Source organism: Lepidothrix coronata, unplaced genomic scaffold (assembly GCF_001604755.1).
Source record: "Lepidothrix coronata isolate B3197 unplaced genomic scaffold, Lepidothrix_coronata-1.0 Scaffold268, whole genome shotgun sequence".
Taxonomy (NCBI): domain Eukaryota; kingdom Metazoa; phylum Chordata; class Aves; order Passeriformes; family Pipridae; genus Lepidothrix; species Lepidothrix coronata.
Window position 1 is genome coordinate 51,539 of NW_016690448.1, and position 26,705 is coordinate 78,243.

Here is a 26,705-nt window from a genome sequence, read left to right on the forward strand (position 1 = left end):
AAAATACAATTTATTTACAAGTAGAAACATTTAAAAATGTTGCCTCGGCTTCCCTGGGAGCTGCAGGAGGGCAGGGGCAGGTGCGGGAGTCCCACACAGGGGGAGCAGGGGAGGCGAGGGGGGGGTCAAGGGATGCTATGTCTTACCTCTGTCACTGGGGCTGCAGGATATCCCTGAGGAGGGCTCAGACCCTCCAGCCCCAGCCTGGTGCCAGCCCCTGCACCCACGGGTGTTTCCAGCCCTCACTCCCTGTCATGCCCTTGCCTTGGGTCTCGGGAGGGTTTAGGGTGACAATGGGTGCAGGAAGGACACGGGGGCCCTGCCGTGCTCAGGGCAGCCCCGTGGTTGTCAGTGGGACGTGCAGGGCAGCGTCACACGGGTGGCCCCATCTGTTTCCCCTCGGTGCTGCTGGGCCCCAGGGATGTTCTCGCAGCACTGGGGGGAAAGGGAGAGGCAAGGGGGTGCAGGTAGGGGGCCAGGGCAGAGCCTGCAACACAAGGACTGGGGAAACCTCAGAATTTTGTGTCCTTGAGCGATCGGCGACTGGCCTGGAAGGGAGAGAGCAGAGAGGGGACGTTAGTGACAGTGTGACCAGGGCCCTGGGGAGAGCATGTGCTCAGAGGCCCACCCGGGGGTATGGGCAGTGCCTACCTTGCCCTTGGGGGACTTGGCGGTGGCTATGCGGGGCGAGCGGCGGGTGCTGCCGCTGGGGGTGTTCTTGGGAGTGCTCTTGCGGGCGGCTGCCCGGCGCAGCAGGCGGTTCCCCAGCTTCTTGGGGGTGGTGAGGATGCTGAACGCCATCGACTGGCGCCTCTGAGCCTGCAGGGGAGGGGGCAGGACCACCAGCTCAGCTCAGGACAAGACAGGGAGGTCCCTCCCAACCCCTCCTTTTCCCTCTGGAGCTCACCTGCTTGGCGGGGGTCGGCTGTTCGCTCTGCCGGCTGCCCTGGGAGCCGCGCCGCTCACTGCGGTCCTGGGCGGTCTGGGGCCGTGGGAAGCAGCTGGTTGGCTTCTTGGACTAGAAAAGAAGGGACCAGCTGGGACTGTCATCCGGGGGTCACCCTGCTGGGGAGCTGGCAGCAATGAAGGAACCGAGGGGCTGCAGGGAGGGGACAGGAGCGAGGGCAGCAGCACCCAGGGAAGGCAGAAGGCTCAGCCTTTGAGTGGCCTTGGGAGCACGTGGAATACTGGACACAGCACTGGATGCTGGGAACACAGGGCACTGGAAGCCAGGATCATTGGGAACATTTGGAGCACTGGGAACATCTGGGAATACTGAGAGCATTTGGAGCACTGGGCAACAGGAGCGGTAGGGGCACTGAGAGCACAGGAGCACTGGGGTGCCACCCCCAGAACTGCAGCAGCCCCCTCAAAACCTGGAGAACACCTGCAGCCGTCCCGAACCCTGTGTCCCCTGGTCCCCAGCAGGGTGCTGCGGTGGGGGCTGGGCTGGGCTCACCTGGGGGGTGTCGGGGCCCTGGTGGGTCTCATCTGAGAGGCGCTTCCTCTGCTGCCGGGTGGTGATGCCGGCCAAGGCGTGGCCCAGGGTGCTGCGCCGGGTGCCCACCCCACTGCCGGTGGGGATGATCTGTGAGGGCTGCATGCTGGCGCGTCGCAACGTCTCCTTAGGGTCCCCCATCTTCACCTCCTCATCCGTTATGGTTCCCAAGGAAGTGGAGGGCTGGGGAGGGGGCACAGAGATGTTGTTGAGGGGCACTGCCCGTCCCCAGACCTGCTCCCAAACCCCACTTCTGGGGAAGGGACCACCCGCCCTCCGTGTCCCCCCCGTACCCTGCTCTCCAGGGGGTAGCAGGTCTTCAGGTGTGGGGGGCAGGCCTGGTTCCGCCGCTGCAGCTCTGCAATGCGGTTCCAGTCGTCCGGCTGCTCCGGCTCGTCCTGGCACGTGCCCAGGTAGATGCTGTTCCGGCCTAAATGCAAAGCAGGGAAGGCTGAAAGGAGGGTCCCAGATAAGAAGTGACCCCCCCCAAGGCAGGTGGAACCCCACAGCCAGCAGCCCAGGTGCCCACCCTGCCCACACACACCGAGGCTGGAGCTGCTGGTCCCCTGCAAGCGCAAGGATCTGCGAGTGACTGGCCGGTACCCGGGGAGGCCCAGCAGTGCTGAATTGCCAGGGGTTTCCTCCGGGGAGGAGGTTTCCAGCTTGACAAGAGTTTCCCGGGAGGGAAAGCTGGTGAGGGAGCGGGTGGAGGCAGCTGAGCGCAGCCGTCTCTTGGCAGGGGAAGCGCTCGGGGACTGAGCTGACGGGATGCTGTAGAAGGAGAGGTTGACGCAGTCCAGTTCCTCAGACTTGGCCTGTTTCTGAGAGAGAAAAATCGAGAGATCAGGGAATCACAGATGGGTTTAGGCTGGAAGGAACCTTAAAACTCATCTGGTTACAACCCCCTGCCATGGGGAGGGACACCTTCCACTAGAACAGGTTGCTCCAAGCCCCATCCTTGAACACTTCCAGGCGTGGGGCAGCCACAGCTTCTCTGGACAACCTGTGCCAGGGCCTCCCCACCCTCACAGGGAAGAATTTCCTCCCAATATCCAATCTAGCAGTGTCCTCTGTCAGTGTGAAGGCATTCCCCCTTCTCCTGTCATTCTAGGCCTTTGTCCCAAGTTCCTCTCCAGCTCTTTAGAGCCCCTTTAGGCCCTGGAAAGGGCTCTCAGTTCTCCTCAGAGCCATCTCTTCTCCAGGTTGAACACCCCCAGCTCTTTCAGCCTGTCTCCATAGCAGAAGTGTTCCAGCCCTCTCAGCATCTCCACAGCCTCCTCTGGACCCACTTCAACAGCTCCACATCCTCCTCATGTTGGGACCCCAGAGCTGAAGGCAGCACTACAGGTGGGGTCTCACCAGAGCCAAGCAGAGGGGCAGAATCCCCACCTTATGCTGCTGGGAATCAGCCCAGGACAAGGCTGGATTTTAGGCTGCCAGTGCACGTTGTCAGGCCACGTCCAGCTATTCACTCCCCAGCAGCCCAAGTCCCCCTGCAGTGCTGCTCCCCCTCCCTCATTCCCCAGCCCGTGAGGGCCCCCCGCTCACGTTTGTCATGGTGATGTTGATGGTGGTGCGGCGCCGGGCCGAGCGGGTCTTGCACCCGGATTCGAGCGAGAGGCTGCCCAAGGAGTCGGTGCTGCTCTCCAGCTTGGACCGCGTCCCGCTGGGGATGGGGGTAAAGTAGAGGCTCTCCAGGGACTCCACCTCCCGAGGCAGCCGCTGGGACACCAGCGACTCTTCCCTGTCCAGTGGCACTGCCGAGGCTTCCGAGCTGCTAGCCTGCCTGCAGAGACGAGGGGTGAGCGTAGCACCAACAGGCTCACCCAAGCCCTGCGGAACAGCGAGCAAGAGGACAGCGGGTTTTTGGGGTGCTGGCAGCCGGATGGGCTGGTACCTGGTAGAGTTGAGCGGCTGTGCCTCATCGAGGCTGTCAGTGCTCTGGTCCGCCAAGTTCTGGTGACAAGTCTCCTGGTCCTTTAGTGAGGTGCTCTTCACCTGGAACTTCCTGAGCTCCTGTAGCTGCCGTTCAGCAATCTCCACCTGGGTGTGAAGCAGAGAGGGATGGATGGACCCTCCAAGTGAGGTGGCAGAGGAGGAGGGTGAAGCCCCACTGCACCGTGCCTACCTGAGCCTCCAGGCTGCGGACCTGGCTGGTAAGGTTCCTGCAGCTCAGCTCCGACTCCTTGGCCTGCAGGATGCTCTGCTGTAGCTCCTTGGCCAGCCTGTCTGACTCGCTCCGGAGCTCCGTGTTCTCCTTCTGCAGCCGCTCCATGGCCTTCAGCTTCTCTGCCAGGTCCTGGTTCTGCTGCTTCTTGGCGTCATAGTAAGTTTTTGCCTTCTCCATCTAGGATGTCGATGAGAGGAATCCTGTCAAGCTTCCCAGCAGTGCCAGGGACAGTGGGGCCATGCCAGCCCCCGGCATACCTGCCCTTTGTAGTGCTCAGCTGCCTGCTCCTTCTGGGCGAGCTGCCCCTGCAGCTCTGCAACCTTCTCCTGCTGGCGGGTGGCCACTGCCTGCAGCTCCTCTTCCAGCGCCTGCAGGCAGGGAAGAGACTGGATCAGAGGCTCTCCACACTCTGGGTGAGCCCCCTGGGCAGCACCAACAGCTCCAGGGCTGCCCAAGAGCTCAGCCCCCAGGTTTTTGGTCCCTCTTTACCTTAACTCTCTGCTGCTGGGTCAAGGTGGCCTTCTCGTGCTGAGTCAGCTTTTTATTCAGCTCCTCCACCTGGAAGAACACAGCCTGGTCAGACCAGCTCCAGGCACTAAACTCCAACAGCCCTCCCACGGAGGAACACATCTCTCCTCTCCAGCCAGCTCCAGGGCAGGACAAGGAGGATTCCTGCCCCAGGGGGATTGTTGAGCAGCACCCACCACCAAGAAGATCCCAGGACACTACAAAGTGACAGCCACCCCACGTTAGTCCTTACAGGGAGGAGGCTGGCACTGCCCAAGTGTAAGGAGCAGCCACGTGCTGGAAGCAAAGCCTCTTTCAGTACCCAGTGCCCCAGCAGCCATCTCTGCTGCCAACTATTTGCTGTCAGCTGCCAAACCTCAAGCCACGCAGTTCAAGGGAAGCCCATGCCCAGTCTGGGGAAGAATTCCACCTCCAAGGATTCAAGAGGGGAGAGCTGGCAGCTGTGGGATGTGACACCATGGACGTGCCAAGGGCCAAGGGACCCGGTCTAGGCCTCTGGCCACAGCGGGAGCCCTCCATGGCATGGATGGGAGGCTCATAAATCTTCTACCTGGGCACCTGCAACCTGGAGTCCCACAGGTTATCCAGCACTCCTAGCACAGGTAGATGGTTGGTGAGTTCTGGCCTGGACATGCTCTCCCTGCTCCAAGGGGTGCTTGGGGAGCCCCCAGCCCTCTGGTTACAGTTACAAGGCCTATGCAGAGTTCCTGGGCAACTCAGGCTGGGACTAGACAGGGAAACGGGGCTTTTCCAGCATTATTTCTCAAGTGTTAACTCCCACCATGTCCAAGATTGATGCTACTGGAATGCCTCCTATCTCTGGCCACCTCTGGACCACGCTGTCTACCAGCACAGCTGTTCCTATCGCCTGGGCAAGAAGCTGAACCTCAGTTAAAGAGAGGGGGGGAAAATGGGACATGTAGAAGGAACAGGGTTTTGCAGCTGCCTCCAAATCCTCTCTATCTGAGGACAAGGCATCACAGGAGTGATGGTCCTGCGTTGAGGAGCCCTGGATGCCCCTGGCAGGCACTCACTGCGTGTGCTGCCGTGGGGCGCGTGAGAAGCTGTGCCAAGTCGTGGGCACCACTGTGAGCGGGCAGGTGGCAGGTTGGGACCCCAGTTCCTACTTCCCAGGGGTGTAGGTGCCCAGAGACCTGAAGCCAACTGGCCCACGGCTGGGTCCCCACTGCAAACGGTTCAGGAGAGGAGAGGGTGGCTCCAGTGGGAAGCGGCAGCAAGGAAGGCTGTGCACTGTCACCGTTTGAGCAGCCAGCACTTGGCATGCGTTACCTGCTTAGCCTGGTCTTTCCGAAATACCTCCAGCTGTTCCACCTGAGGGCACAAAAGGCAGAGGTGAGCATATGGCTGGCACACACCAGGCTGCTTTTCATAGAATCACGGAATCGTTCAGGTTGGAAAAGCTCTCTGAGACAATCGAGTCCAACCACTCCCCCAGCACTGCCACCACCAAACTGTGCCCCTAAGTGCCACATTCATAACATTTGTTATATCCCTCCAGGTGTGGGGACTCCCCCACTGCCCTGGGCAGCCTGTGCTAGAGCTGGACAACCCTTTCAGAGAAGGAATTTTTCCTAATATCCAACCTGAACCTTCCCTGACGCAACTTGAGACCGTTTCCTCTTGTCCTGTCACTTGTTATCTGGGAGCAGAGCCCAACCCCACCTGGCTCCACCCTCCTTTCAGGGACTTGCAGAGAGTGAGAAGGTCCTTCCTGAGCCTACTTTTCTCCAGGCTGAGCCCTCCCAGCTCCCTCAGCCACTCCTCATCAGTCTTGTGCTCCAGACTCTTCCATAGCTCCACTGCCCTTCTCTGGAAACACTCCAGCACCTCAATGTGACAGTCCCTTTCACAACTGGGAGCTCGTCCCAGCCCCCCAGTCCCCAAACTGATCAGGCCGTGGATTCAAGGGTGTGCAGAAGACCAAACACACCCCTTTTGCAGGAGGACTCCCTTGCCCACAACCCACCTGCTGGGAGCAGAACCCCTACCTGAGCTGTCAGTCTGTGCCTCTCCTCCAGCAGCTTCTTCCTCTCCTCCAGCAGCTTCTTCCTCTCCTCCAGCGCTGCAGCTTTGCTGCTCTCATACTCCTTACTCATCTTCTCCAGCTTCTGCGCCGCCTCCTCAGCCTCCTTCCTGCTGACGGTCACCAGCTCCTCGGACGCCGCCCGCAGCCGCTCCAGCTCCTGCACGTGCCGCTCCCTGGCCTGGCCCAGTTCTGCCTCGAGCTGCTGCCGCCCCTGGCTCCGGCTCTCGCTGAGCCCCTGGTTCTCCTCGGCCAGACGAGCGTTGGCCTGTTGCAGCCCCGCCAGCTGTGCCGCCGCCTTCGCCGCCTCGGCCCGCAGCTGCTGAATGGCCCGGTCCTGCTCCGCCGAGCGCTCCCGCAGCGACAGTGCCTCGGCCGCCTCCTGCTTGGCCTGGGCCAGCTCAGCCTGCAGCGCACCCGTGGCTTTCATCCTCTGCTCCAGGTCCTGGCGGTGCTGGCTTTCCAGGGAGGCACGCTCGGCCTGGAGCTGCTGGCAAAGGTGCTTCAGTGCCGGCAGCTCCCCAGCGAGTGCCTGGGCACTGTCGAGCTCCTGCTGCAGGGCGGCCAGGAGCTGCTCCTTCTGCTGGCACTTGTCCTGGCAGACCTTCGCCTCCTGCCGCAGCTCATCCTCCCGCTCGCTCTGGCAGTGGCGGTCCCTCTTCAGGGCCTCGATGGTCATTCGCTGCTTCTCCATCTCCTCCTGGCAACGCTGCACCTCCACCTTCATCAGCGAGCACCTCTCGGCCGCGCGGGAGGCAGCGGTGGCCATCTCCGTCTGCAGCACCCGCAGCCTCTCCTCCAGCTTCTTGCTCTTCTCTGACTCGGCCAGGATCAGGCGCTTCAGCTCCTTGCTCTCCCCCTCCTTCTCCGTCACCTGCCGATGGAGAATGGAGACCTCGTGCTCCAGGCTGCCGATCAGGCTGTTCTTCCTCTCCATCTCCTGGACGCACTGGGACACTTGCTCCTTCCAGCTCTCCTTTTCCTGCACGGCGGAGCGGAGGGACACCAGCTCCTTCTCTGCGCTCCGCAGCCGCTCCATGGTGCCTTCCAGCTCCTTGGATTTGAGCTTCTCCTGGGAGAGCTGCTGGGAGACCCCCTCCAGCGCCTCGGCAGCTCTACGGGCATCCGCCTCCAGCCCAGCCACGCGCTGGGCCGCAGTTTGCTCTGCCATGGCCATCTTCTCCTGCAGGGAGGAGACCTCAGCCCTCAGCTTCTGCTCCTCGCTCTCCTTCTCCTTCACCCATGCCTGGGTGCTGGACAGGTCAGCCTGGAGGGCAGCCAGTCGCTCCTGTTGCTCTGCAGCCAGGCGCTCTGCCTGGGCCTCCAGCGCAGCCACCTTCTCCTGCTCGGCCTGCAGCTGCTGGCAGACCTGGCCATGCTCCCGGCTCAGCGCCCGGACCTCCTCCTCCAGCCGCACGCGCTCTCTGTCCTCCCCTCGGGCAGCAGGAGAGGCTCCCATCGGCTTCTCCCGGCTCTCCTCCAGCACCTGGTGCGCAGCCAGCTCCTCGACCCGCTCCTGTGGAGCCTGCTCCCGGCTCTGTACCAGCTGCTGTCTCTCCGCCTCCAGCTCAGCGATCCTGGCCAGGTTGCCCTCCAAGCAGTCAGCTGCCCGCCTCTTCTCATCCTCCAGGATGCCCTCAGTGTTCCGCAGGGATTCCTCCAGGAAGAGCAGCTGCTCCTGCAGACGGCTGTTTTCCCGGGCCAGCTTCTCCCTCTCAGCCAGTCTCTGCTGGCTCTCCTTTAGCCGAACCTCCAGCTCCCGCACCTGGACTTTCAGTGCCTCTGCTGCCACTCCCTGCTGCTGCTGAGCACTCAGCTCCAGGATCTGGGCTTCCAGCTTGCTGACCTTGTGGCTCAGCGCAGCCTTCTCCTCGGCCAAGGCGGCCTGGCTGGCACCTGTGGCCTGCAGCTGGCTGCTCAGGGATGCGTTGGCCTCCCGCAGCTGCTGCAGCTGCTGCAGGGCAGAGTCCCTCTCCTGCAGGGTCTGCTCATGCTGGACACTGAGGGCAGCCAGCTGCCCGGCCTGCCCCTCAGCATCCCGTGCCTTCAGGTCCTGCTCCAGCCTCTCTTGGGCCCGGTGGCTCTCAGAGAGGGAGCTCTGGAGGCTGGTGACAAGGCTGCTCAGCTGCTGCTTCTCCTCCTCGAAGCGGCCACGTTCGGACTGCAGGGCTGCCTCCCGCAGCTGCTTCTCCTCCTCCAGCCGCAGGACCGTGGCCTGGAGCTCTGCTCCTTTGGTAGTGAGGCTGGACACCTCCTGCTTCAGCTCCTCCAGCTGGCAGAGAGAAGACGGGGAGGACAAAACATGCACCCCCCCAAGGTGTTACTCAAGCTGCAGCCAACGTGCTCACCAGAGACCCACATGCTGCATCCCAGTGGGAGCTGCCCAACATCTGTCTTCCAGCATCCCCAGTACACCCCAGCACACCTTGCTTTCCCCTTAGCCTCGTGCCACTATGCTCCTTGGAACCAAACACTTTTTCTCACCATGCAGGACCCACTCCATTCACAACAAAGCCATGCTATGGGAGGCTGGGGGAGCATCAGGTTCCTTGGAGCAGATACAGCCCAAAAGGGGCTCTCCCAGAGTGCTCAGCCCCGCAACCCCCACCAGCAGGAGAGGGCAGCCAGCTCTGCCTCACGTGGCTTTGCCATGCATCCCCAGCATCCCCTGCTCTCTCCAGCTGGAGGAGCTTTCCATTCAAGCCCTTGCTGCCAAGAGCCCCAGTGTACCTTCAGAATGTCCCCCATGACTTCTCCCTTCTCCTGGCTGCTGCACTCCTCCAGCTTGGCCAGCTGGTCTTCCAGCAGAGAAATCTTTCCCTGGAGAATCTCAATTTTCTCTTCCGAAGATTTCTGGGGACAGAGACATGGGACTGAGCACAGTGGAGGCAGAAGGAACAGGGAGAAGCTTCCACAGGAGCTGGCAGTTGCACAGCTCCTCCCCGTGTCCTGGCACGGATGGGTAAGAGGCTCCCAGCCACTCCACCCTGCCTGCAGTTGGCACATGTCCCCCAGCCAAGGTGGGCAATGTGGGGCTGCAAGGGGGCACCCACCACTCCCAGGGTCCCTTCACCTTGTCCTGCAGGGCAGCACGCAGCTCGTTCTCCAGCTGTCCCTGCTTTTCCTGAGACTGTGCCAGGGCAGCGTTGTGCTCCTCTGAGAGCTCGTTCAGGGCTTCCTGCAGCTGGACCATGTGGCTGGCGATCTCCCGCAGCTGCCAAGCAAAAATCCCCCCGGTCCAGAGGAGGGGCAGAGCGTGCCCTCGCTGCCCAGCACCCTGCCCACTCCCCACTCCCGAGAGCTGCAGCACACACGGGCACCTCAGGTCCCGGGCGCTCGCCACGTGCAGCAACCTCCACTCAGTCCCCATTCCCCCACCACAGTTCTCCTTCGAATCAGGATCTGGAGCCCAAAGCAGGCTCGGTCACTGGGTCAAAAGTCACATAAGCCAGTGGCAGAACCATCAACATCCCAGCGTCTGGCACTGCCACCAAATCCTCCCCCCGGGTCCAACCACAACCGACTGGGCTGTGGGGACACGGGGAGGACACAGTGCCCCATACCTTGAAGGAAAGATCGCCGTTCTCCTCAGAAAGCTGGTTGATCTTCCGGTCCATCTGGGCCTTTTCAGTCTTCAGGTCCTGGCACTGCCTGAAGGCCTCGTGCAGGCGCCCCACCAGGCTGTGGGAAAGGAGGTGGTTAAAGGAGGGGGTGAGCTCCCGAGGCAGGCGAGGACATCACCAGGGATCGGTGCTGCTGGATATTGCCAAGGAAACTAAAGGTTCGAAGGAATCTCTGTGCCCTGCTGCGACTCTACCAATCAACCCAGCTTTAAAAGTGAGTCCCAACGTGTGGCAAAGCAAAGATAAGCGATGTTTGTGCTTTGCAGAAGCCCAGCCACTCCAAACTGAGGGCAGAGGCAGCTGTGGGACTCCAGTCACCTCCCTGCAAAGCAAAATAAGTGAGGAAAGAACAAAAAGACATGGCACTTGCAGCACAGGTTGGGCGTCCTTCCTGAGTAAACACAGTGCTGCACAGGGACAGAGCAAAAACCAGGATGCAGTGGGGCACGTGATTTCAAGGGTGTGAAAGCCCAGTTTATAGGATAAAACTGAAGGGCTGAGGAAGGGGCTGGGATCAGGAGTTCCAGGGTCATGCTGAAAGCTTTCAGTGACGCAGAGCTTATCCCAGGGCAGGCAAGACCCATGTGGGCAGCACAGCCTTTTCCCACAGCAGGGACAGCTGTTCCCGTGCAGGGTTTGTTAAGAGTGGGCTGTCAGAACAGACTGCGTGGCTTGGGACTGGCTCCCTGCCCACTGTGATAAAAATGGGCTGCAGGCCGTGTCTGCCCCGAGGGCGAGGCACAGCATGACAGCAGCACAGCTGTGTCCTGGGCTGATCCCCAGAAGAGTGGGCAGCAGGGCAAGGGGGGGATTCTGCCCCTGTGGCACTGGCACAGCGTGTCCAGAGAAGCTGTGGCTGCCCCATCCCTAGAAGTGTTCAAGGACAGGTTGGATGAGGCTTGGAGCAACCTGGTCTAGTGGAAGGTGTCCCTGCCCGTGGCAGGGGGTGCAAGTGAATGAGCTTTAATGTCCCTTCCAACCCAAAACCTTTTTTGATTCTGTGCCTGCTGCCTTCTCCCCAGGGCACAGGAGGGAGGAACAAGAAGAAGGTTTGCCTTCTCCCATTTCATGCACTGCTAAGGAAGAGACAGACAGCATGGAGTCTGGGGACGGGGGAGTAAAAAGGTGCAGCCTAGCAGGAGGGAGCAGACGTTCCTGCAGGATTACCTCTCATTCTTCTCCCTCAGCTCCTCCATTTCTTTGGGCTCCAGCTGGTCTGCAGCTTGCTTCTCGTTGAGCTTAGCCAAGCGATCAATTCGCTGCTGCATCATGGTGATCTGAGCCTCTGAGGAAGCGGGGGGAGAAAAGGTGTTACCGACCACCCAAACCCCCCCAACAGCATTTCTGCACAGAAACCCTTTGCAGCAGGAGACAAAAGAGCCAGGCCACCAGGGCTGCTGCTGAGCACAGGTGTTGCTTCAGGCATGGCTTTTGCTGCCCAGGATACATAAAGGAATACAGAAGAGAAGAAGGAACCCGGAGTCTCACTTGGGGCCTGGCAGGATGGACCACGCACGAGCAGAATTATGGTGGGGTCAGAACAGAAAGTAAGAGAAACAAGAGGAGGGCTCAGTCCCACAAACCCCTCCCTGCACCACAGGACATCCCGCTGGAACTGACCTTTCTCCATGAGGAGCTTGCGATTCTCCGCCAGCTCCACCTCCAGCCCGTCCCGGTTCTCCCTCTCAAAAGCCAGCTGCTTCTTCAGCCGTCGCAGCTGGAACTGGGGGGTCTGCATGATGTCCCCCATGGGCGAAGATGGAGGGCTGGGCAGCATGCTGCAGAGAGGCACACCACACAGCTCGGGCACCCAGAGCCAGCGCAGGGCACGGGCCCTCCTCCCCCAGACCTGCTCTGGTTCCCCCATCTCAGGGGCAGGTTCACAGCAATGACTTTGATGCCACCTGAGCAGAAAGGCCACGCTCCTCCTCCTGACTGCACTAATGCCAACCTCCAAGTGCTGGGCAAAAACCACCACCAGCATGCCCAAGTGGCCAAAAAGCCCCAGGGCATCTTGGCTTCTGTCACCCACAGTGTGACCCAGCAGTGTCAGGGCAGTGACCATCCTCCTGTGCTGGGCACTGGTGAGGCACCTTGAACCCTGGGTTCAGATCTGGGCCCCTCTTGACAAGAAAGACACTGAGGTACTGAGTGTCCAGGGAAGGACAACAGAGCTGGGAAGGGGCTGGAGCACCAGGAGTGGCTGAGGGAGCTGGGGGGGCTCAGCCTGGAGAAAAGGAGGCTCAGGGGGGACCTTCTGGCTCTGCAACCCCCTGACAGGAGGGGGGAGCTGGGGAGGGGTCGGGCTCTGCTCCCAGGGAACAAGGGACAGGAGGAGAGGAAACAGCCTCAAGTTGCATCACGGGAAGTTTAGATTGGATACAGTGAAAATTTCTTCCCTGAAAGGGTTGTCCAGCCCTGGTACAGCTGCCCAGGGCAGTGTGGGAGTCCCCATCCCTGAAGGGATATAACAGAGGTGTGGATGTGGCACTTGGGGCATGGTTTGGTGGTGGTCTTGGCAGTGCCAGGGTAACAGCTGGACTCGATTGTCTCAGAGGGCTTTTCCAACCTTAATGATCCTGTGATTCTAAAAGGAGCTAATTAGAATCTGAGCTCACCCTTGTCATCCATCCATCCCTCCCTCCATCCCCACATCATGCCTGAGCACTGTCCAGCAGGACACCACCACGGCAGAACGGGATATTCTGTGGAGTCAACGTGCAGCCCAACTACACCTTTGGCTCCCAGAAACTGCCCCATCCATTCCCCACCCCTCTCCTCACTCCCCCTGGCAGCCAGGAGGTGGGGGACGTACTTGTTGGTGCTGGGGAAGGAGGCAATCTTCTGCAGCTCCAGGAAACGCACCTCCCGCTTGTGCGGGAGGGAATGTGGCGGGGAATGCTCCTCCATGCCGCTGCTGGACGTGCCACACGAGGATGGCGCTGCTGGAAATAAAAAGGGGGAAGCAGGCCGTGATCTTTAATACCTAAGGGGCTGAGCAGCTGAAATCCCAGGGGCACAGAAAACAAAAATTCCAGCAGGGATGGAGCAGTCCAGCTGAGGAAGCCATAAACCTTCCCTAAGTCCCCATCCCACCCGTTCCACAGTCCTGTCCCAGCACTCTGCTCCCACGAGGCTGTGGGCACACCACCCGCTTCGCTCCCCCCGGGAAAGGCTGCGGTACTGCTGAGCAGGAAGAGCCCAGCAGGTCTAAGGCAGCCCTACTGCTAAAGAAGAGTTCACAGGGGACAGTGTCGTACGCGAGGGGTTCTGGGTGGTGCTGCTCCCTTTATGGCTGGGCAGCTACAGCAGCACAAACGGGGCGAAAACTGCAGTGTTTTTATGCTCTAGAAAAGCGTGATCCCAGACAGCTGGGTGCTGCCAGTGTGGGAGCTGTACAGGAATATGTCAGCACTGCAATATCTGAAAGGTTATGCCTGGTTCTGTCCCACTCCAAGCTGCCACTTGGACATCACCACAGCAGACACCTGCTGCTCGTAAGATGCCGGTGTGCCAGGTGCCAGTGAGGAGAAAAACCACACAATGCCCACCCTGCCTGCACAAGGCTTGGCCTGTGCATGCCACAGCACGGGCAGCCAGGGCCCAGCACTCACCTTTCGTCAGCAGAAATGGCTCTAGGTTCTCATTCAGGCTCTCCTCGTTATCCAGCACAAATTTGAGGATTGATGCCAGCTCAACCTGTGTCAGAGGAGCCATGGGGTCAGCAGCTCTGCTGCAGCTCACAGGCAGCAACCACAGCAGACTTGGGGCAGCAGGCAGCTCCCTTGCCTACCCATGCCGGTGCCCACACTTGCTGCCACAAGCCTTTGACAGACCAAAAACACCGGTGAGCACTGCAGTACCCACTCCACACTGTCTTTTAAGGGGACCCAGAATAGGAGGGCAGGTCTCAGAGCACCCCCTGAAAGCCACCGCTGCTACTGCTGCACCCCAAGGGAGGGAACCCCAGAGGGATTACCTGGGTCTTGTAGTCAAACTCATTCCAGTCACCAGGGCTCTTGCAGCTCATAGAGGTGTGATACAGGAGCAGCACAGCCACCTGAGCAAGGCAGGTAAAGTGTCACTGACCCCACGCCACTCATCAGCACATTGGTGCCAGCCAGGACTAAAGTGTGCCACACAGTTACCTTGGCCAGAGCCAGCTCCTCTCCATCCACCAGCTTCTGTGCAGAGACCAGGTTCTCTGCAGCCAATTTGTGCCTGCAGTGCTCTGCAACAAGAAGCAGGATTCCCAGTCACGCAGGAGCTGCTGGGCGTGCTGCCTGCCCGTGGCATGTGGCCATCCCCCGAGGTGACACTCAGGGGCAGGGGGGCACTGTGATGCATCCCCAAGCACAAGGGGCCAAGGGCAGGCTGGGCTCTGGAGCTGAGGACCCCAGTGCTCAGCCTTGGCCGTTAATGCTGACTGGCTTTTATTATCCTCCCTGGAACTCCACTCTAAATCTCAGCCCCCCCACCTTGGCATCTCTCCCCCACCACCAGCACAGAGTCCCACCTCTGGAGGGTGGGGTACAAGGTGGGTTGTGGTGTCTCCCCCCCAGAAAAGGCTGAGCAAAAGCGTGAGGTACTTTCAGTTTCCCCTCCCAGGATTCCTGCTCGGGTAAAGGTTTTCCAGTGGGATTTGAACAGCTCGAGGCCAGGTACACAGGTAAGAAAACTGCCCCAAAGCAGCATCTCCTGAGCACCCACTGGCACCCTGCCCTTCACACCCAGGACCTCTTTTGCACTGAACCCAGGCTCTGCCAAGGATTGCCATCTGGAAGTTTCCCATCAGGAAGCTTTCCTTCCCACAGGCTGCTGCGGGAAAGCTGCTGGCATCTCACAAAGCTGCTGGTGCAGCAGCAGGGGGTCACTTTGCGGGAGGGGGAAGCTGCAGACAGGAGAGCAGACCAGACCCCTGCGGGGGTCGGGGGCACCAAGCGGGGGCAATCGCTTTCTCCCAGCGCCAGCGGAGGCTCTTACTCTGCAGGAAGCCACGGATGAAAGAGATCCTCTCCGGTAGCGGCTGCTCCAGCACGGACTCTCCCTCCTTGCTCCTGTGGCTGGAAGAGCGCAGGGGTTGCGTTAGTTCTCTCCCAAGGGATTAAACCGAGGGTGAGTTTTGTGCAACGGGGTTTGTGGAGCGAGGGGCTGGCTCGGGGCGCCGCCGTGCCCTCCGCCCCCGCGCCGGGGCTGCCGCGCTCGGGAGCCCTGACAAACAGAGCGAGCCCTGACAAACAGAGCGAGCCCTGACAAACATGGCTGCGCTGGGTGAGCAGCCGGGGCCGGGCAGCCGGGCCCCCCCGCGCCGCTTCCTCCTCTGCCTGCCAGCCCCGGCATCCGGCGCCGCACAGGGAGCGGGGCAGCCCCGCCAGCCGGGGTCGGGGGGCACGCGTGGGGCTGCTCGCTGGGTTTTGGGGAGGCTGAAGCTTCCTCCTGCTCTTATTTGAGGCTCCACTCTTCCTCAGCAGCTGCCAGCTCACAGAATATTGGAAGGGACCCACGAGGATCATCGAATCCAACTCCAGTTCAGAAACACGGTGCCCAGAACTCACACTAGCCATGCCTGACCAGCACTGCTTTGGTACTGTCAGTTACTCCCAGGGTGCCAAAAACAGGGGCCTGGCCCAGGGGAGGGGCTGCCACGAGGATTTGCTCCTGCTGACAGATTTCCCAGCCCATCCCCTGGTGCCACCGGGAGCTCGAGCTGCCGTGGTGGCTGCCCCGCTGCCACCCCACTTATCAAGCTATGGCCAGGCCTGTTTAGTGAGCACACGCCACGGGCAATTCTGGCTAATCCGAATTCAAGCACAGACCCAGGAGATTAACCATGTCCGACTAAATATATCCACGGTGGAGGCAGCTCCTTCCTCCCCACCCACCACAGGCAGATCCCTGCTCCAAGCAGGCTCTCCTTACCCCGTGCAGGAGGTAATTATAGCAGACAGGCTCCCGACAAGCCTCCCAGCGGAAGGGTTTGAAAGAAATGCATGGCAGCCTCACGCCCTCTCAATTTGCTTCACCAGCTCCTTAACCACCAGGCTCAGTCCCACCTCTGATGCCCATTATGGCCTGTAGGTTTTAGTTGCCCTTGCTCCCAGGCAACAAACGCAATTCCTGAGGGAGGCATTCCTCCCATCCCTTCTGGGCAACTCAGGTCCCAGGAGAGAGCAAACAGGCTCCACCCTGCCTGCACTGTACTCAGCAGCAACCTGACATCCACAGAAGAGAGGAGCACTTCGTGGGGCAGGAACTGTCATTCTATATGTTGCTTTCCAGATACAAGAATTCCTCAGGATCCCAAGGCTGCTGCCCAGGAAAACTTGCTGAGCTGTTCCCTCACCCGAGTAGCATCAACGGAAATGAATAATTTCCCTGTGCCACTGGCAGCACCGCTCAGCTCTTTTCTTCAGCGCCAGCAGCGAGCCCAGATGTCAGTGCCAGATGTGATAACAAGTCTCAAGTGACAGGAACTCTGACCCAAATCCTCCCTAGGCAGCTCTGTGGGGCCCGACAGCTCTGCCCAGGCAGACCCCAGTTGTGCAGTGGCACAGAGGAGACAGATCCCAGCATCAGATGTGCCAGAGGAAGAATAAACACCCCAGGACCCCTACTCCCACCCTGCCCAAGGAGAGACCCCCTCAGCTCCTGAAGGCCGAGGCCATGGCTCCAGGAGGCAGCCCAGCACCACCTGGGTGGTTTGGCACAGCTCCCTGTACTCACATTTTGTGGATAATCCTGATGAAGACACTACAGTCCCGGAGCTGGGACAGATCATTGAGGGGATCAGGACAAACCTTTGTGCTGTTCACCTGGAAACGGGGGTGAGATGGTCAGAAGGCAGAAGCCAACACCACACCATGCTGTGCCACCTACCACCTCCCAGTCCTGGCAGGGGACAGCAACAGGTCTGGGTGTGAGAGCAAACCCAGCCCTTCCAACCACTCCTGCCCTGCCCAGGGAGCAGATAAACGTGACCCCCGTGGCTCCACAGCAGGGCAGGCCAGCACGGGACTCATTTATCACACCACTGGAGCACCTCTGTTGTGGAGACAGGCTGAGAGGGCTGGGGGTATTCAGCCTGGAGAAGAGAAGGCTATGGGGAGACCTTAGAGCCCCTTCCAGTGCCCAAAGGGGCTCCAGGAGAGCTGTAGAGGGACTTTGGACAAAGGCCAGTCATGACAGCACAAGGGGGAATGGCTTCCCACTGCCAGAGTGCAGGGTTAGATGGGATATTGGGAAGGAATTCTTCCTTGTTAGGGTGGTGAGGCCCTGACACAGGTTGCTCAGAGAAGCTGTGGCTGCCCCATGCCTGGAAGTGTCCAAGGCCATGGTGGATGGGACTTGGAGCAATCTGGTCTAGTTGAAGGTGTCCCTGTGCATGGCAGGCGGTTGGAACAAGATGGTCTTTAAGATCCTTTCCAACCCAAACCATTTGGTGATTCTTTGCAAGGTCACAGCACTGCTTTGCAAGGCAGATCCAACAACCCCTCTGCAGTCCAGCTGCTGCCTGCTCCAGGCTCAGCTCCAGCTCCCAGGCAGTTTCCGTGACCAGACCACGCCATTCCGGCATTTCTGGTTACCCAACAGGAAGGGAGAGCAAGGCTTCTCCTGCAAACACCCACCTGCCCAGCTGCCCCAGCCACAATCCCTCCTGTGACCAGCCCCAGAGGAGCCACCAGTGAAGCACGTCCCACCTACAGAGCAGGCTGTGGCAGAGGAGAGGGAGGCTTACCCAAGCAAGGAGAGCCGCGGCTCTCGCGTCGTGAAGAGACATCTTGGCCAGCCTGCCAGGTCACTGCCCAGACCTAAAAACACCAGCAAAGGGGGGCGGGGAAAAAAGAAACGTAAAACATAGCAATTACATTACTATATGACCTGCACCCAGCACCAGGCATTCGTGTCCATCACGGGAGGATGTGCTGCTGAGCCTGGCCGGCTGTAGGGGAGCACCCTCCTGCTTTCCACAGGCACAGAGCAGGGAGCAGCACTGCCCAGAGCAGCCAGGTCCACTCCTACAGGTCAGTATCCTGACAAGGGGTCAGCGGAAAATCGCTGCTCAGGCTCCTTGTCCTCCAGCCACGCCTCCTTCCCTCTCCGTCACCCCCAAATGCTGCTAACGTTTCTTTTAAGAGAAATTTAAAGTCCTAGTGAGCTCCTGGCACAGGGCCTGGCAGCTTGGCAGCACTTGCTGCCCCCCCGGGGACAGTGTCCTCCCTGCTGCTGGTCACAGCTGAGCACCAGCATCTCTGCTGGCACCACCAGCATCCCAGGAAAACTCATCTCCCTCCAGAAAACACAAGCAGCAGCTTTTAGAGGATGACGGTGTGGTCCAAAGCACCAAAATCTGGCCCTGTCCACCAGGAGGGGACTGAGCTCCCACTTTGCTACTGCCCACACCTGCTCTGGCTTCCTCCCAGCTGCGTGGCCAGCCAAACCCCAGTGGCCCAGGAACAGAGGCTCTCTTGCCCCAACTGCCACCACTCCAGCTGCTGGGATCTTCAGAGGGCACCAGGCTGCCCTCTGCCCCCCGGCCGGGACACAGCCACCGGGGCTGGAAGCTACTGGCAAAGGTCACCTGGCCCCAAATAAGCCCAGCAAAGCAGTGGCCAAGCCGTTGGAGCACTGCCAGCTCCCCTGCTCACTGCTGCCAGTGAAAGGAAAACAACCTGCTGAGGGCACGGGGAGCTTCCCGGGCATCGCTGCACTCGGTGGGAGCAGGGACAAGCTGCCCCCGCCGTCCCCGGGATACAGGATCACTGCCAGGTCCCCTTTGCAGCGACCTTTGCCTCTGCACTGCCGTCCCCGGCGCCACCCCGGTAATCTTCCTGGGAAGGGAACTGCTGGGAGCCAAAAAAATCACCCAGATGGGGAGGGGGGCTCCTCGCCCTGTATTGCACCTGGACACCCCCACTGTGACGGGCCTGGATCTGCCGCCACTCCCGGGAGTGCCCAGCACAGCACGGCCACCAGCCATGGTGGCTCTGGGTGCCACGGAACTCGCACTGCCATCAGCCCAACTGGGAAGCATGGGATCATCGGCAGGACAGGTCCTCCCTCCAGTCGGGCTAAAACACGGCTCCTTGCCCCCTGGCTGGGCCCCATCGTACCTACTGTCCCTCCACCCGGGGGCACGGCCAGAACCTCTCCCCAAAAATCCACCCGAAAGCAAAGCGGGCAAAGCACACGTGCAGCCCTGGACGCAGCCTCCCACCGGAGAGGGCCGTGCTCTGCCACCGCCGAGCTGGGTTTTACTGGAGCCACTCCGCACACACCCCGGTGCCTGGCGTGAGATCAGGGCGGGCAGGGCTGCCTGCTGGCTCGCCACCGGTGGCACCGGCCACGCTGAGCACCGGAGACAACGCCACGACCCCGAGTGAGGACGTGCCACTCGTGACGGCAGGCGGGCAGCGGCCGGGCAGCAGCGCCGTGAGCGCCTCGAGGAGGGCTCGGCGCGGGGCGGCGGGAGGGCCGAGCGGCGGACTGGCGGCGTTATTGTCCTCCGCCGCTCCGGTCACAGCGCCGCGTTACGCAAGCCCGCGCCCCGCGGCCCCCGCCGCGCCAACCCGGCCGGGGGGACGCGCGGGCGGCCCCCGCCTGCCCCGGGCCGGGGCTGCGGCTGCGGGAAGCGCACGGCGGCTCTCCCGGGCGGGCCGAGGAGCCCCCGCGCGGGGCCGGGCCCAGGGCGGGCGCGGGAGGCGGCGGCGGAGGGGGGGGGGGAGCGGCCGCTCCCGCACGTCGGCGGCCCCGACCCGGCCCCCGCGACCCGCACCCCGGGACCCGCACCCCAGGGGCTGGCGGGGCGCCGGGCGGGAGCCGCGCGGTGCGGAGAGGCGGCGGAGCTGGGAGACGGCGAGCTGAGCTGCGCCTCCCCCGCGCCTCCCTCCCCCTCCTCCTCCTCGCCAGCCCCGTGGAAAACAAACAAGGAAGAGGGATAAAGTCTTTGTTGGGGCCTTACCGGGGGCGCGCGGCCGCCGTCGGCGCGCTGGGGTTAATCCGCCATGAGCGCTGGCAGCCGGGGAGGGCCGCGGAGCCAGCGGCCACGCACAAAAGAAAAGTTGTTGGGCTTCTCTCCGGCGGGGCTGGCAGGCGGCGGTTCCCCTTCCTGGCCCGGGGCCACCCCACGTCACCGCGCCGGGGCCGCGCTCGTTAAAGGCGCACGGCACACAAAGCTCCGGCGCCGCGGGAGCGGACACGGGCGGCGGGAACCGTCCGGCCCCGGCCGCGGGGAAGGGGAACCGACCGCCCCCGGCCATGGGTGTACTCACTGCCGGCACGCTGCCCGGGCCCTGGGTGACAGAGAGCCGGAGGGGCCGGCGCAGACGCGCTCCGGGCCCCAGAGCAGCTCGCAGAAAGCCCGGGCCTCAGCAGGGAATGGCCCCTGGCGCTACGTCTCCCGCTAACCTGGCTGGAGTCACATCCCAGCTGGCCCCTGAAAAATTGCCCCCGATACGCACGCACCCCGCGACCACGGATTCGACGGGAACCGGACCCGCCGGGTCCCCAGCTGGAGCTGGCCGGGGGCCGACGCTCACCCCTCGCTGCCGATCCGGAGACCCTCGGGAGCCATCCCCACAGCGCCCGGGCTACCTGAGGAAGCTCGGGCTGCAGGATGGGGCTGCCCCGAGCACGGCACAGGAAGGGCACAAGGAGAAGGTTCTTTCAAACCGGCGCTGGGGGCAGCAGAGGAACCCGCGGGGGACGCGGCCGCCGAATGCCAAGAGCTCTTTGCCAAGAGCCGGGAAACGAAAACACACAAGCCTGAGCCCCCGCGCTCCGTCCGGGTCCCCCCTTCCTTAGAGAGGGGGACCCCGCTGAGCTCGGCCGGAGGCGGAGGCTGTGCCACAGGCGGGGTCCCGCGCCTTGCACAGCCTCCCCTGCGGCCCCGAGCCCCGGCCCACGGAACCACCGGCGACCGCCCCCTCCCCGCCGTGACCTCAGCACCCCCCGTACCGTGGCCGCCGCCAGGGCCGGGGCCGTGTCCGTGTTCGGGGCCGCCGGGGTCAGGATGGGGGTCGGGGGCAGGATGCGGGTCGCGGCCGGGATGGGAGTCGGGGCCGGGATGGGAGTCGGGGTCGGGGCCGGGATGCGGGTCGGGGTCGGGGCCGGGATGGAATCGGGCCGGGATGGGGTCGGGGCCGCCGCCCCGTCCGAACGGCAGCGCTCCCCCCGCCGCTCCCCATTGGCCGCCGCCGGACGGGGCGCGTCACGTGCGCGGTCGGCCCGCGAACCGAGGGGTCCGGCGGGGGGACGGGGACACACGTGGGGCTGCGGGAAAGGGCTCCGGGGGCCACGGGACATGTGTAGGGTCGTGGGAAAGAGGCTCCCGTGAGGGTACGGTGACACACTTAGGGCCGTGGGTCTCAGGCCCCCACTCCAAAGGGGGGACACACGAGGGGCCCTGGGGTGCCCATGGAGGGGAGCGTGTGGGGCCACAGGCAGAGCAAGGAGTACGTGGAAGCCCACGGTGCATCAGGGGACACGTGGGGGACTCTGGGGATGTGTCACATGCAGGCACCCTACTCTGCTCTGCAGCACCAGCTGGGCAGGGGTCCTCACCAGCCCCCAACCATGCCCTAACCCATTAATGGGACCTTACCTTGCTTGGGGGGGTGGTCCTGGGCTTGTCCCTGTGCTCACAGCTCTATGTCATCTTGCAGAGGCCCAGAAAAGTTGACTTTAGTCACAGTGTGGATTGTGGTGGTGCCTCCACACCACGACCCAGGCCACACTATGATCTGGGAAATGCTAGTTAAGCCTCAGCCTTAATGAACAGCACCTGGGCTAAGCCTCGCTTCAGTTTATCAGAAACAGCCTGTTCCCAGGATCTAACAGGTGTCTAACAAGCATCTGTTTGTTAACAGCCTCAGAAACTTACTTTTCTTCCTGGAGTAACAACCCGAGTGGAGTAGTATTTTTGTTACTGAACCTTCAAAGAAAGTCACCAACTCAAATTGTGGCCAGGATAGAAAATTATGACGACTAAAGCCCACTCTTTAACAACCCTATAAACAAGGGTCCAAAGTGAGACCCACTGAGCTCTCGATCCCCAGAAGGGGCTAACATGTCTCAAACACTGATAACCAGATGGCTGTGGAGCCAACAAGGGACTGCTGGTAATAACAAGACAAGAATTGTTGGTAATAACCAAGGATATTAATACGCCATAAGATGTGGCTGGAGAAGGGGCCAGGTGGAGACAGGGCAGCACTTTTCTGGGACAAACATCCTTGTTGTAGCTCCTGGAGATAAGTACAACACACTACAGCACAAGCACAGGAGTGAGGCCAAGAAGTGGGAATGGACTATACAAAAGGGATTAGGACCACCAAAACCCTCCAACCCACTTCCAGAAAGGCCTAAAAGAACAGACTGTGCATGATAACTAATTTGCATAGAAAGCCAGAAAACCATCTTTAGGGCAGGGAAACCTGTCCACAAAAATGTACCCCCCAATTTCCATGCCAAATGTGTCATTTACTAATAAAACGTTCTGATTGTTTGCAGACCCTCTGACTTTTGTTGTTCCTTTTGACCATGAGCCTTTAAAAACCTTTGGTGCTTCCTTCCCCTTAAGGGTGGGTCATCACATATCCTCTACCCACGGGCATCCTCCAGGGGTTGATGGTGACAAGGGATAGTGGGATGTGTGTCCCCTCCCCACCACAGCACAGCTCCCCCTGGGCTCTCCCACCACATCCATGCCATGGCCAGCAGAGAACAGCAGAGACAGGCACTGGATGAACATGGTTTTATCTACTGTGGCCAAAAACAATAATTAAAAAAAAAAAAAAGAAAAACAAAAAGAAAAACAACAAAACAAACAACCAAACAACAAAACAACCCAAAATAAAGATCTAAACATGTAAAAATGAGCAGGGAGGGTTGTCAGAGCCACCAGGCCCCACGCAGAGCATCACATCCACCTGGCTCCAGCCCACCTGTCCTGGTGATGTGGCACACGGTGCTGACCTACACCGGGGCCTCCTTGTGCCAGTTGTTCCCTTTGTGCTCATCCCTGTGCAAGGCAGCGTCCAGGTGACACGGCCCCCTCCCCACACACACCCACCCACGAGGAGGAGAAAGCCTCGAGCAATGCAGGTGGGCTCGACGTGCCGGTGATGGGCGTCTTGGCATTTGGTAGGAAACAGGGTATCTGTCCAAGTTCTGTGGCAGCACCATGGGGAGGGAAGGGAAACAAAGAGAAAAAAATGGGAAAGAAACCCCAAAACAACCCAAAGCGGTGAAGCGGCAGTGCTGGAGGCAGGCTCAGGGGATGCCAAACTGTACAACCAGTTCTTCTTTGGCGTCGACGCGGATCTGTGAGAGCGCGCTGAAGGCGTAGGCGGCTATCCGGGACACCTGCGGGCACCAGGACACGGCTGTGTCACCGCTGGCTCCTGCAACTCCCGCTCAGCCGGAAGAAACCGTCGCGGGAGGTTAGCCCCCAGCCCTAACGAGTCCTAAACCTGTCCTGGACTTTGCCCCCCAGATCTATCGAGGCCTTAAACCTGACCTGCGCTAACAAGCTAACAAGTCGTAACAAGTCAGCTAACAAAGCAGCCCTAACAAGGCAGCACTAACAAGTCGTGCCACGGCTCTGGGCAAGTGGGGAGGGCAATGCTGCTCCTCCAGGACGGGGAACACTGCAGGCTCCCAGGGCTCACCCCGGCCCGGCTCACCTGCTGCAGGTCTGCGAAGGGGACGGGGTCGCTGGCGAGCACTTGGTGCGGTTGGTTAGTCAGAGACGGCAGCAGCGGGAGCTTCTTCCAGTGCGTCAGGTTGTTGCTGAGCATGGCCAGGCGTGTGCTGTGAGGGGGGAGCAGCATCAGCACTGTGCCAAGACACAGGGAGACCCAGGAGATGGGTGTGGCACCCCTGGGCACCCAGCACCCCCGAGGGAGAGGGAGGGAGGGAGAGCAGTGCTGCCGCGCTCCCAGCATCCAGCCCTCTTTGCTCCCCACAGCAAGAGGATGAGGGAGCTTCCAGCTCCTGCTGTGTTGGAGAGCTAGAAGCTACTGAAAGTACACCTTTCAAGCAGCAGCAGTCACATCCAGCCCACTGCTGTCTGCCCCAAGGGCCGGGTGAACACAGGAGCCCTTTGTTCTGGGCTCTGCTGCCAGCACTGCCATGGGCCTCCCCCGAGTGCTGGGAGGGCAGAGGAGAGGCGTGGAGCTGCACGCTGCTCTCCATGGCAGGGTAGCCCCACTATGTGCTGAGTTCACTCCCCTCAGGCCAAACCCCTGGGGCCCTGCCCAGGGACGTGGCTGTGAGGGACCACGGGCACCCCGAGGGAGAGGGGCAGATCCCACCTGTACTGCCTAGCTCTGTCCATGTACTCATGCTGCTCCATGCCCTGGGAATCCGCTGCCGACACGTCGATGATGTTGCTGCAGAGACACAAGAGTGGGTCCCGCTGCAGGCTCACTGCTCCCCCTGAGTTCCCTCCCCATCTCAGAGCATCCTCTGACGAGGGCAGCCAAAATCCAGCACCCTCTAGCACCCCAAAACAAACATCTCAAGGCCAAACTCACCCCATGAATGATGCCAGCTGGACATGAGTGTGCCAGGCATGGGAGCATGAGCATCCCAAAGCCCTCCCATCCAGGCTGCCCCTCTGCTTTTGGGGGGAAGCCTCCCCAGAAGGGGACACAGTGCTGGTGCCCCCCCAGCCATCCACTCTGCATCCCCATGCAGTCACTTGCTCATCCCGGTTTGGAGCAGGGGGCTACCCAGGCCCTGCACCTCCTCCCAGCCCAGCAGCCAAGGGGCACCTCACATATGGATTCTCGTCTCTGTGTCCCCAAGGAGCTCAAAGCCAAGGTGGGGGGTTGTCTACAGGCAGAGGGACGTGGGGGGCTCTGCCACAGCTCCCTCCTTCCCCTCAGCACCTCTGGTCAGTGGGACCTGCAGCCAGGCAGCTGCCCAGCTGTGTGCCCATCGTGGGGTCAGCGCAGTGCCCAGGGTGTGCTCCCCGCCCCGCGGTGCTGGCACTGGGGCGGTCGTGGCCTGGGGCTTACATGGCCGTTTTGGCGAGGATGGAGGACAACATGGCCTGCTCGTCGGTGCGTGCCGAGGGCAGGTTGTGGTAGCTCTGCTCCGCTCCATTCAGCACCTTGCTGGGAGGGCTGGCTGCCGGCTCCAGCAGCCGCTTCGTCTCTTCTTCCTGAGGGAAAGGCAAGAGGAGAATCAGCCCCGGCTCCCCCACACCAGCACTGTTCACCCCAAGGGATGAGGTGCATCTCACCCTCCACCTGCCAGGAGGGCTTCCTGTGCACCCCAGTGTAACCCGGCACAACCTCGGCTCTGCTGAGGCAATGGCGAGGCTCCTCTTCCCCAATTCCTTTGCTTTTTTTCCAGCTAAAGCCCCCATGGCCACGAAGGGACCAAGTGTGGCTGAAATCAGGCAGCGTGTGGCAGCACATCTGGAGGGGCCAATCCTGCAGGCAGGAGCCCACTGCCAGCACCGCCCTGCCCAAAACCTGGCAGCTATCAAGGACCTACAGTGGCCTCACCCCCGACCACAGAAATCCCACCAGCCTTTGGTCTCCACACCGGCACAGCCGGGGGCTCGTTGGGGCCAGGTGAACCCCACCTACCACAGCCCAGGGACAGCAGGGGTGGGGGGTTCCCAGAGTAACAGGGCACATCCCACCACTCAGTCCAGGGGTGCAGAGCTGTGGCTCAGGCCTTAATCCTCTGGCTTGGCCGAGCAGTGCCGCAGGGGCCGGGAGAAGAGCCCAGCAGAGAGACCATGGACACAAACACCCAGGAGAGCAGGATCACAGAAACATTAAAATCGGAAAAGCCCTCTGAGGCCATTGAGTCCAACGGCTCCCCCAGCACTGCCAAGACCACCACTAACCCATGTCCCAAGTGCCACATCCACATGTCTGTTAAATCCCTCCAGGGATGGGGACTCCACCCCTGCCCTGGGCAGCTGTGCCAGGGCTGGACCCCTCTTTCAGGGATATTATCGAACCTAAACCTTCCCTGGCATAACTTGAGGCCGTTTCCTCTTTTCCTGTCCCTTGTTCCCTGAGAGCAGAGCCTGATCCCGACCTGGCTCCACCCCCCTGTCAGGAAGTTTCAGAGAGCAAGAAGGTCCCTCCTGAGCCTCCTTTTCTCCAGGCTGAGCCCCCTCAGCTGCTCCTCGTCAGACTTGTGCTCCAGACCCCTCCCCAGCTCTGTTGTCCTCCTCTGGACATGCTCTGGCCCCTCACTGTCTGTCTTGTCCTGAGAGGATGCTCAGCCTGTGACCCAGGGTGAGCTGGGAATGCAACCACTCCTCCACTCCTCCAGTCAGTGACATCTCCAGCTCCTGCCTGGACAGCAGCTCCCTCTCCCCTTCCTCCAGCTGGGCCCTGCCGCTGCCATACTCTGGCCCAGGCCCCTCTCCTTCCCTCCCCGCGGGAGCACCACGGCCCAGCCGCCGGCCGGGCTGCCCTGGGGACGGGGCGGAGCTCCCTGGCAAGGCACGGGCAGAGCCCGAATCCCGCCCGGGGATTAAGTTTCGCGGGACAGGTGACAGCCCCAATTCTGCACCGGCCCAGCCGGGAAAAGCTGGCGCTGCTCCCGCCGGCGCCGGTCGAGGCCCTGGACTCGCACCGGCAGCGGGACGGGGGAACGGGACGGGGGAACGGGACGGGGGAACGGGACGGGGGAACGGGACGGGAGATGCTCCGGCACGGCCGCGGGGCACCCCGGGCGGCGCGACACACGCGAGGCACGAGTGACACGGAGGCGGCCAAAGCGGGAGGGCGCTCGGAGGCTGCTCCGGGAGCGGGGAAGGGCCGGGCCCCGCCGAGGGCACACGCCGCCGGTCCCCCCCGTTCAGGCAGC

At 61.4% G+C, this 26,705-nt stretch overlaps 2 protein-coding genes across 5 annotated transcripts; both read right to left on the reverse strand.

Annotated features, from left to right (window-relative positions):
• Positions 1-27: 27 nt before the first annotated feature.
• On the reverse strand, positions 28-20,687 carry NUMA1 (nuclear mitotic apparatus protein 1). 4 transcript variants are annotated; one of them, XM_017835994.1, is made up of 26 exons: positions 20,399-20,687; positions 17,599-17,671; positions 16,587-16,675; positions 14,847-14,926; positions 14,012-14,094; positions 13,843-13,923; positions 13,478-13,562; positions 12,679-12,808; positions 11,484-11,641; positions 11,031-11,148; positions 9,804-9,921; positions 9,314-9,454; positions 8,971-9,093; positions 6,206-8,512; positions 5,487-5,528; positions 4,158-4,226; positions 3,926-4,036; positions 3,627-3,845; positions 3,396-3,541; positions 3,047-3,284; positions 2,043-2,319; positions 1,792-1,928; positions 1,460-1,681; positions 908-1,018; positions 652-819; positions 28-548 (listed from the first exon to the last, which is right to left on the reverse strand). In XM_017835994.1, the coding sequence occupies exons 2-26, from the start codon at positions 17,638-17,640 to the stop codon at positions 513-515; spliced, it is 5,331 nt and encodes a 1,776-aa protein (XP_017691483.1). In that variant the 5' UTR covers positions 17,641-17,671; positions 20,399-20,687; the 3' UTR covers positions 28-512. The 4 variants fall into 4 exon arrangements, with proteins under 4 accessions (XP_017691483.1, XP_017691484.1, XP_017691482.1 ...); XM_017835995.1 differs by lacking the exon at positions 20,399-20,687 and adding an exon at positions 19,822-19,989 and having other exon boundaries at positions 12,679-12,805; XM_017835993.1 differs by lacking the exon at positions 20,399-20,687 and adding an exon at positions 19,822-19,989.
• A 1,911-nt stretch (positions 20,688-22,598) lies between these two features.
• LAMTOR1 (late endosomal/lysosomal adaptor, MAPK and MTOR activator 1) lies at positions 22,599-25,788 on the reverse strand. Its single transcript, XM_017836001.1, has 4 exons — positions 24,884-25,788; positions 24,176-24,253; positions 23,546-23,672; positions 22,599-23,225 (listed from the first exon to the last, which is right to left on the reverse strand). The coding sequence occupies exons 1-4, from the start codon at positions 25,234-25,236 to the stop codon at positions 23,133-23,135; spliced, it is 651 nt and encodes a 216-aa protein (XP_017691490.1). The 5' UTR covers positions 25,237-25,788; the 3' UTR covers positions 22,599-23,132.
• Between the last annotated feature and the right edge of the window lie 917 nt (positions 25,789-26,705).